The 10,617-nt window shown below is 41.4% G+C and overlaps 1 protein-coding gene across 1 annotated transcript; it reads right to left on the bottom strand.

Annotated features, from left to right (window-relative positions):
* Nucleotides 1–280: 280 nt before the first annotated feature.
* ERMN (ermin) lies at nt 281–8,917 on the bottom strand. The gene is made up of 2 exons (XM_063307155.1): nt 8,674–8,917; nt 281–747 (listed from the first exon to the last, which is right to left on the bottom strand). Exons 1-2 carry the CDS (start codon nt 8,915–8,917, stop codon nt 281–283), a joined length of 711 nt encoding a protein of 236 aa, XP_063163225.1.
* Between the last annotated feature and the right edge of the window lie 1,700 nt (nt 8,918–10,617).

The raw sequence follows: 10,617 nt of genomic DNA, 5'->3' as shown, positions 1-10,617 counted from the left end.
GTAGGACTTCTTCCAGTTAAGTGTGCATAAGATTGCAATCATGCCACCTGATCCTATGTATATATTTATTTAGAAGTAAACCTTCATGGGCTCGATGTGGCTAACACCCAAGTGGCAAGGGAGACTGTTGTTGCACCATTAGTCATGACTACTACATTTAGTTGGAGTGAAGCCACCAAAGACATTTTAATAACTTGATATTGCAGATGGAGAAACATCTGGAGTTGAGATAGAAGGAAGAGAAGTATCCTAGCAAGCCTATTAGATTCTCTGCCTCAGTTTATGAATGCATCATGGACTCAAATTCATCGATTCTCTGTTTAGTGTTTCCTTTCCGGATCTTCCGATAAGATATTGTGTTGTAACGAGAATAACTGTGCCGGGAGATATCATTTTTTTTCAGGGCACCTGGTGGCTCGTCACATTTCTCAGTCTGAGAGGTGCAGCTGGGACTGGTAGGAAGGCATTGGGTATTATTGTTTTCTTGAGTTTCTTTATGAGAATCCACATTGTTTTCCTTTTGGGTTTCATCTTCTGCACCATCCCAATCTTCTTCTGTTGTGCTCTCATTGTCTTTTAACAGTGTTTCTTCTTTAATTTGCTCCCTGGCCTCATTCAACTGTATCTTTCCCTGGTCCTCATCTGTTTCCGTAGGGCTATAGATATTTTCATCCTGAAGCTTGGACGTGACATTTTCTTCCCCCTGAAATTCTTTGGTACTTAAAGGAGGAGTTTTCTCATGAAGCCCTGTAACAAATAACAATGCTCACAATATAGCAACATGCTAGCAAGCAGAAAGTGCAAGTTTGTCTATCTCAACCCATGAGTTTGCTAAGACTTGCTCCTAGTAAGGGACTTCAGGATCATCACTAACCTGCACTATTAATTTTTGGTGTACCTTTTTTTCCCCCCACCTTCAGTCAGCCTTGACTCCTGACAACTGCCTGAACAGGTCCATGTGGTTACCTAGGCAGCGTTTTCAGAAGTGGTTCATCCTTGCCTGCTTCCTAGGGCTGAGAAAGAGTGATTGGCCCGAGATCATCCACCTGGCTTTCATTCCTAAACCAGGACTCTAACTTGGTGTCTCCATTCCTAATCTAGCACCTTAACCACTATACCAAACTGGCTGTTCTGGTTGTACAATTGAATTGGTGGACTAGCCTTATGTTTCCCATGTCTGTTGGAGACAATCACATCCTTGATTAGCTTCCTGCCTAGTGTATCCACTAAAGTTTTGTTTTTTAGGTTAGCCATGATCCATAGACTATATATTAGAGTTTAAATTAAAGGTCCAACAAACCATTCAGGGATTCCTTTCCTTCCACAATGATGGTGGCTCTGAGTTAGAGATACACGTCTTTCTCAAGCTATTTGCCTTGCTCTTTGGGCACACTGTGACAAGCGCTTTTCTACCTATGCTTTAATGCATTGTGCTAATCTGCCTCTGTCTGCCTTACGTTATCACCAAGGTAGCAGTGTTCTCAATCTTCTTATTTTCAAATATTTACATGTAAGAAACACATGATGGATTTTGGCAGCTGTCCTCAACTTGATGTCCTCCAGGTGTGTTGGATGACAACTTTCATTATTTCCAAAAAATATAATCAGTACTCATGTCAGTGGGGATGATGAGCCCTGAAATCTAATGCATCTGGAGGACCCCAAGTTGGGGATGGCTGGTCTTGGACCATGTTAGGAACCACATACTCAACAGGTGTAAACATGGGTCTCTAAAACAGCAGCCAATGTCCTGCACTACGTCTTTGTGTTCATGTATGTGCATATTCTAGAGATAACCTGCAGCCACCATCACCATCAACCTGTTCAGAAATGTCTAGAACTGAGACCCTGAGGAAGGGAATTTTTAACAACAAACACCAAAGAAATATTAATAAGACATACCTAAAAAACCAAGTGGGGCATAATAAAGACAATGATTTCTCAGAAGCAGATAATAACTTCTGTAGTAATAGATGCCTTATCAGTAACATATAACCATTTCATTTTCTCAGCCACCCTGACAAATTTACCGAGTAACATACAAAATCTTTTAACAGTGCGGATTATGTATATGTATATATCTGTATATCTGTATATCTGTCTGTTCAAAAGTGGCCCTCTTTTTTTTTTTCTTATACTGTAGCTTGCAATTATAGTTGGTCAGTCAGTACTAAATCTTGTGTAAACATTGATATCTTCTTGTCCCGGCAATATAGTAATTCATCCACAGTTATCTAAGCCTTTTATCTCCACTCTTTCATTATTTTTTGTTTGATTCTTTGTAGGTGGGGAGGGAGGGAGTCAATGGGAGATTTTCTCAGGAACCAGAAAAAGGCTTTGTGTTTTATTCCCTTATTACTGACCCAGCAAACACTAACATCTGGGTGTGATTCTCACAAAAATATAGGTTTGAAGATAATTGAGTTGAAGATTTGCTGGAGGTGTTCACCTAGAGTCACTTTGTAAAAGTTCAGTGTATATATGTCAGTGCTGCAAAACAGACAGAAATTGCATCTTCTTGTGCCCCTTTGTGCCACTGGATAAGTATGGCTTCTGACACACCATTAAAGTGGCTCTAAATGAATGGAATGATTTGCCAAGTCTAGTGATGTGAAATGTGAATCATGGGCACTAATGCAGTGTGAAGGCTGTGAAATCAGACACTTAGCAAGCCCTGTGCAAGCAAAAGCCTTCACTGAACAAAGTTAATTCAACCTGATTTGTAAAATGGCATTTGCACAAGCCTTGTGCATTAATGTCCATGGGGAAGAAGTAGTATTAAAAGTTTTTTTCATTCAGTAGGATATAATCTATGTGCAAGAACGTACTATACACCTGATAATTTTGGAGAAATCTATGCTTAGAAAGAACTACAATCACTTTGGGATAAGCAGAACAGTGAAGATATTTAATGCCAATATCCTGCTAGTTTCAGCTATGAGATTAAGGTGGTGATCCTATCTTCCCTTAATGGAGAGATGGTGAAGAGGCTGAAAAAAACAAAGGACCACATCTAGACATAAACAATCAACAGATGGCAGAGTTGGTTAGTGGCTTATATAATAAATGGCAGCTCAGTCCAGGTTTCAGAAAACCCAGAGAGAAGAGAGTCGAACTTTCAAAGAGATTCCACCTTCATGACCTCACTAATCCAAGAGGGCTGGAGATTCCTATCACAGTTTCCAGGATTTTATAGTCAACTCAGAATTCTTGCATTAAAATGTCCCCTTGAAGTCTGTATGTTTCTTGCTTTCTAGATCTGTAGGCAGACTTGTTAATATTTTCTCTAGGGAGTATCTGATAAAGAGAGATTGGGGCCAGGCAGCTCTTAGAATGGCATTCCGCTATTAGGGAGAGGGGGCTGTTGTGTGTGTTTTTTCGTTTTTGTGTTTTTGCTTTTTAGAAGGGTCTTACATTTTACATCTCTAGAAGTATAACAACCAATGGAACTGCCCATCACTGGGCTTCATCTGAAGCAGTTAGCAAATCATTCACTTGCCTTTTTGGCCATACTCTGCCAGTGCCTTCAAAAGAGGCAATGTTTTGCCATCTCCCAGACCAGGCCATCCTTTTCACTCCCTAAGTTGCCTTAGGGACGGCATCGTTGAAACTCAACTGTAGTAACCGAGCTGTAACAAGCAGCCGCTGTCTTAAGCTACAGTAGGTTTTCACTTTTGTACATGTTCCCATTTACCATGAGAAGTAGTGGCTCAGTTTATAATGAGTGGGAAATGGTGGTCTTGGATTGGATCACAATTGAGCAGATCCTCTATGAGTGTGGCTCCCAGAGAGTTCCCTGGTTTTCAGAGGAACTCCTCATGACAAAGCAGCACAGGAGATGCCTTAGAGTACTGTCAGATGGCAAAGACTGAACCCAACTGAGCCCAGGTAAGAGCCTTCCTTAGACATTACCTCATGGTAATAAGGGTGCAAAAACATAGTTATTGTAGTGGACAGAAGGAAGAACCTTGAGGAACAGCAGGAAGAACCGCTACCAAGACAATGGTTAAATAAATCTGAGTCCAGGCCAAAAGTGTAATCTGAGGAAGCATCTCAGACCAGACCCAGCTAGTTCTTATGAAGATAAAGGAAGGGAGGGAGGAAGTGCATTCAGACTTGCAAGATTCTATAATCTTAGAATAAAAATAGTATTAGCCTGCATGACTTTGTTTTCCTAATCTGGTCTACCTCAAAGGGCTGACCGTTATTTTTCTACTCTGATTGCATCTACAGAGAGCTGGTCCAAGACCCTGTTTAGGGTGACCAATCTCTCCTGGATAAGGAGGGATTTGGGGAATACCTGCAGGGCCATTGCAAGGACCATTCTAGGCTTCTGTCAGGTGAAGTTGCTTGGATTCACTTAGAGTTGGACTAACTGTACAGATCCTATGGCGATGCCTGAGGTGTGGTCTTGCCAGATTATCTGGGAAAAGTTTGAACCTGTATGTCTTGATGAAGTGGACAGGGTCCTCAGAGCTGTGAGTTCAGCCACTTGAGCTTTAGATTCATATCCTTCTTGGTTGGTGAAGGCCTCCTGGGAGGGGTCATGTGGCTGGTCTATGTAGTGGTTAATACCTTTCTGTAGAGGGGTGGTGCTGCCTGTTTTGAAAGAGGAGGAGTTTTTGCCCAAGAGGCCACTGCTTGATCCACCAGAATGGGACAAATTTTGTCCAGTCTCCAACCTTTGTCTTTCAGGGAAAGTTGTTGTGAATGTAGTTAGCTTGCAGCTCCAGAGCACCCTGAAGGAAGTGGATTATCAGGACCATTTTCAGTCAAGTTTCAAACCTGGTTACAGCACTGAGACAGCATTGATTGCACTTGTTGATGACCTTTGGCGCAGGATGGATGTAGAGCATCCACCCTGGCATGCTTGACCTTCTAGTGGTTTTTGATGTCATCAGTCATGGTATACTTCTGGATCAGTTTAGGGATTTGGGATTGGGAAGCATGATACTACAGCCTCCTTCCTCTGGGACTGGTTCCACTCAGTATTGATTGGTGGGAAGAGATCATGCTCAAGGCCCCTGCTTTGTGGGCTTCCTCCAGGCTCTACTCTCTCCTCACTTCTCTTTAATACCTATATGAAGCCTCTGTGTGAAGTCATCCATTGACACTGGTCAAGTTGCAATGTGCTGATGATACCAAGCACTGTATACACCTCTGCCCTGGGTCAACCAAGTGATGCTGTCAAGGTTCTGTCCCAGTGTCTGGAGGATGTAAGGATCTGGATGGAGAAGAACAAGCTCCAGTTTAACCCTGGTAAGACCAAGTGGCTGTACATTTTGAGTACCCCCTGCCCCCAGTCCAGTGATTTTTTATCTTTATCTCTGAATGGGATAACACTCCTCCAAACAGAGTTGGTGAATAACTTGGCGGGGGGGGGGGGGGTCCTTCTGGACTCATGGTTTCTACTCAAAGAACAGGTGGTAGCCTTAGTTAAGGCCTTTGTAAATATTCATCTTGTGTGCCAGTTGTGCCTGTTGCTGGACCAAGAGGACCTACTTGTGATAACTCATGCCTTAGTCACCTTCCAGCTGGATTACTGTAATGTGCTCTACATGGGACTGGCCTTGAAGAACAATCAGAACCTGCAGCTGGTTCAGAATGTTGCGGCATGGGCAGTTTTGGGCACTCAGTGATATGCCCATGTAACACCTCTGCTCTGTGAGCAGCACTGGCTCCCACTGGGCTTTCAGGTGCAATTCAAGGTGCTGGTTGCCACCTATAAAGCCCTACATGACATGGGGCCAGGATACTTGTGAGACCATCTGTCTCATCATTTCTGCCTGCCCAACCAGAATTGGCAGGATTGGCATTCTTATGTCATTAGGAAAAATCATCTTGTGGGACTTGGGAGTCACACCTTCTCAGTTGTGGTGCCTGTCCTAAGGAACAGTGTCCCCCACCCCCCACCCCCAAGATAGAATAGCCTTGACTCTTAAGCAGGGGTTTTTTTCCTGGTCCTTGGGTAGGCTGCTGGGTGGTAATTGGTCCCTTGGATAGAACATTGTCATCTATATGTCCAGGTAACAGTTCTTATAGAACAGATCCAGAAAAGATTCTGGCAGCTGCAGGAATATCACACGTACTGGTGAGGGTGAGTTTTTCCTTTTTGTTCATCCATGAGTTTAATACACATTATTGTGTGTTTGTTTCCTATCAGATATCAGCAGGAAACAGTGGCATGGTGCAAAACAAAACATCTGCCTCTATATGATCATCTTGATTTACAATGATGCCACCGATTTCTGGTGAGGAACGTGTGACCTGCAGGCATTCTTAGAAAATTGTCAAAAAGCTCATCCCTTCTTGTGAACGTATGCCCACTTGCTCCAAAAGGAAGGCAAAGATAACTGGGTAGAAAAAAGAATTTGGGGGGCCTGGAGAGAGTGGTGTTTTATGAATTATCATGACAGCCATTTTGTGAATAAGCAAGCCCTTCCCCATGGCATCCATTTTGTGAGAGTACCTACAACGTGTCTTAAAAAATACAAATGTGCCTCTAGTCCCAATAAATGACCAATCTTAAATGTGGACTACATATTTTGTTCCTGGTCATAGCTGCTTATAGTAAGTCAGCTCAAAAATGCTAGTTGGAATTCTCCAATCAAAACCTGTTGGTGTTTTGGGGCAGGACAGAACTGATAACTGATCACATAAATGGAGCTCTCCTGTTTCCTCTTCTTCAGTATATTCAGTGTCTGTGTGTATGAACCAAACTATACATTCTTTAATTTCAGGAAAGCAACGGGCATATGCTTCAAAACACAAGAGGTAAATCACCTGCTGGTTAACCATTTCTTCCTCCTCACTCTCCTCACAAGTAGTTTCCCATCCCAGAGGCTACTTTATCCCACAGAGGCTATGGGAACATTCCCTTCCAAGGTTAATCATAGCTTTGGCAGACCATCTTAACTGAAACCGCAACAACAGGATAAGGCTAATGCTTCTCATGACTTTGATTCTGCCACTCTCTCACACCTATAGCAGCTATTTCCACTTTTAAAATTCACATAGTAGTTGCTTCCCTGCAATCAACACCATGCCTCAGTTTGCCTGGAATCTAACATGCATCCCTCCTAAGTCCTTTGAGAAGCCATAGTGGACATTTCATCAACTGTGTTGGAGGAAAAGATGTCCAGTTTTCCATGCCAAATATATTATACTGTTGACTATTCCTAAGTCTATCTCAGAGTCATGCCCACCTTGCTACAAGAGCATGAATCTAATTTTACCCAATAATTAAATTACCTATGAGCCTGGCTTAAGGTTCTGACCAGCTTCTCATTAACTGCTAAACATCCCCTCTTCTTTCCAGCAGTATTATTTTTATTGTATATCCAGTAACTCAATGGATTTATCATATAAATGAAGTATTCTAGACAAGAGTTAATAATGTCAGCCCTTTCAGGTAGGCAAGGTCAAGAAACAGGGATGGAAGGTTCCAGGAATGCGCCTCTGCCCTATGTTATACCAAACAAAATCAAGGTGGGGTTATTCTGAGCTTCTTTCTCATGCTTCCTTCTTTCTCAGCATTGAATAATCATTTCTGAAAATCCCCCCTTAATGGTTCATTCATTCTTCCCCATTCCCAAGACCAAGTCTACATTATTTCACAACTCACTACTTTTGGAGAATATTCCCCTGACTATCAGCTAAGGCCAGGTCTGGCCTCCAGCCCAGGAGAAAAAATGTAGACTTCTAATCTATTCCTATAAGAAAGTCTTTCTCAGCCTGGATCCATTCAGATGTGTTCGATTACTAATCCCATGATCTCCAGCCCAACTTGGCCATTGCAAAGAGTTACAGTCCAACATACCTTGAGAGATACTACTAGATAGCAAAATTAGGCTGAAGTGAAATCCTCATACTTTGATGGAGCACAACTGACCTTGGTTTAAATTTGGAGCAGGGTAAGCATGTTAAGTAACCTATTAAAATCAATCTGAACCCACGGTTCTTAAATCGGGTTAGATCATGCTGCAATTCACAAAATCCATGATTTTTTTTTTTTAGTTTCCAAAAACTAAGCCTACTTCTCACCATCTCTGGATTCTTCTTCCAAGACTCTTGATTCCTGGTAAAAGAGACAATTTTTTTCTTCATTTTTTCCCTCTGGCTTTCCTTGAAAAGATATAAAGTATAAAAGTGACATTTCCCTAAAAACAAGGATTAGTGATTATAACTGCAGTTATTAATCCCTTCACCATACAATTCAGCTGGAACTCTCAGTGAACTGACTTACAATTCAACTGATTTTTTAATGGCACACTGAAGTCTTATGAGTAAAGTCAATTAAAATTAATTGGATTTACCAGCCTTGGGCAAAATTCAGCCAAAATAAAACCCTTTGAAATCAGGCTCATTTCAACAAGAACATGTAGTACATGATTAAAATTTTTGAATTTGAAATGAATGAGAATTAAAAGTAGTTAGTTTTATCTAGACCTTATCTAAAATAAGGAGTTCGTTTGTTCGTTTGTTTGTTTACATCCTTTTTGATAGCTCAATGGATTTTTTTTTAATGTCATTTGTAACCTGGGGTCACTGTTATTCGTTCTCAAAAAATGACTTTATAATATTTCAGAATCAAATTAAAGCAAAATGCATATTCATTATCTATTTTTTTCTCTGAAGCCACCAGAAAGAAAAATTTTACCAGTGTCATTTTACCTTGATGTTCTTTGGTACCATCTGAAACTTCGTGTGCTGAATTCTCTGCCAAATGCTTGGTACCTTCTTGATTTTCTTCTATAAATGGAGAGCCAGGATTGATCTCTGCAATTTCATAAGGAAGTATCTCAGAAGAATTAGCTAGCTGATCAATAATATCAATGACCTGGAGCTGAGGTTTTTCAGAAGATGTGTTCCGATTAAATTCAGACATACTGGTTGGTGCCTGGATATCTTCTGTCATGATTACAGTGGTGTCCAATTGCTTCCTTGTAGATTTGTATCCAGGGACAATTAAAAATCCTATAAATATTGCAGTATTCAAACCAATTGTTCTGCGTGGGTTTGTGTGTGTGTGTTTGTTGAATAAAGAACTGATGAAGAATCAACAAGCTTCCCTTCCCTTGAAGTTGTTGTAACCAAAATAGAGAGCAGATGTGTCTTGGATTTGCCAGGGCTCTTCTCACAAGAAGCCGGCCAATCAGTAGCTCTCCTGTCTCTCAGCCTTTCCCTTGCATAATAAATACACCATTTTCAATTTACATAAACAAACAATCTACAAGCAACAAAGCTTTTTGTGCTGGCATGCAAAGCCGAGCTTTCCGCATGTCAGCCCCACAGAAATAAGCGGAGATTTTGTCCGCCTACCATAAAGCTTCTTTGTCTGCTCACTGTGAAACAAGAGTGGTGATTGTCCCAACCTTTTAATCTACACCAAGTGACCACCTTGAGGCACAGGACTGCTGTATAACCAGCTTAACATTCCCAAATAGGTTAAATATTCTGGTTAAATCTTGAACTCTTCTAGATCAGACAAAGGAGTCATTTGATGTTTGTGAAAGAATAAAAGTGGGGACTGGGTAAACTTGCATGTGATGGCATCATTTCTTTCAGGTACTGTTATTCTGGATACAGTATATTCTTCTCTCCTCCCCTCTCCCCCATTTTTAACCTGCTGTTAAAAAATAAAAACATATGGTAATAATGTTTTAAAAGAATGAATGGATTTTAAAAAGTGGCCAAAAAGTAAAGTTCTGTTGCTGATGATGTCAAAGGAGACATTTTTAGGGTAGTTCAGCCAAGGCAACAAATGGGGTTTAGTGACCATTGAATGACACAACCACCAAATGGATCTTGAGGGTCTGTCTTCAATTCTATTTCTCCAAGCTATTAAATGTTTCAGTGGATTCCCTGAACACCTCTGTCATTACAGGCCAAGGATGCCACCCAAGTGTCCTTCCTCCATCCCAGATCCCAGTGAATAATATCAAAGAGATTGGTCTAGAGCATTGCTGCACCACAAAAGCACAGTCCTGACACCCTACCTTTCTTCAGTCCTGGACTATCCAGATTCCAGAGACAATTTGGCATAGGTATCTTATACAACAACCTATAACATTTGGGGGCAGGGAGGGGTCTCCAAACAAGCTCCAGTGATGTGCTGCAAGACTCTTTTCTGGTGGATATTATTATGTATCCCGAAGACATTGCAATTGCGTGTCTTGCTTGCCCTGCCCAGATACCAAGATGCCCCACTACCTGTCTGTCAAGGATGTAAACACACAGCATCCTCAGCCTGCCCCAGCCCACCAGAAGAGCAGCCTCTACCTGTCTTGTTTTGCTCCCCATCAAAAGTGGAATCTTCACATTTCTGCCAGCACAAGCCTTGTAGCGCATGAGCTTTAGTGACAGAATAAACAGGATGGAACGTTAGAAGAACATATTCTATAAAATTCAGCAAGGGGAAACATAGATCTACCTCCATAGGAAAAAAAATTGTTATGTTGAATGATATTCCCAGTGAACATTTACATGTTGCATTTTTCTCCATCTTTTTCTTCCACAGTCCACCTGCTGAGCTCAGTTCCAACTCTGGGAAATGGAAGAAAAGCCCAGAAGCCTTAGGTGGTCACTGAGATTCTGCTAGGAACTGAATATATGATC

The sequence above is a fragment of the Candoia aspera genome, chromosome 1 (assembly GCF_035149785.1).
Source record: "Candoia aspera isolate rCanAsp1 chromosome 1, rCanAsp1.hap2, whole genome shotgun sequence".
NCBI lineage: Eukaryota > Metazoa > Chordata > Lepidosauria > Squamata > Boidae > Candoia > Candoia aspera.
The sequence above is the reverse complement of the archived record's forward strand: the minus strand, read 5'-3'. Positions and strand labels throughout refer to the sequence as shown.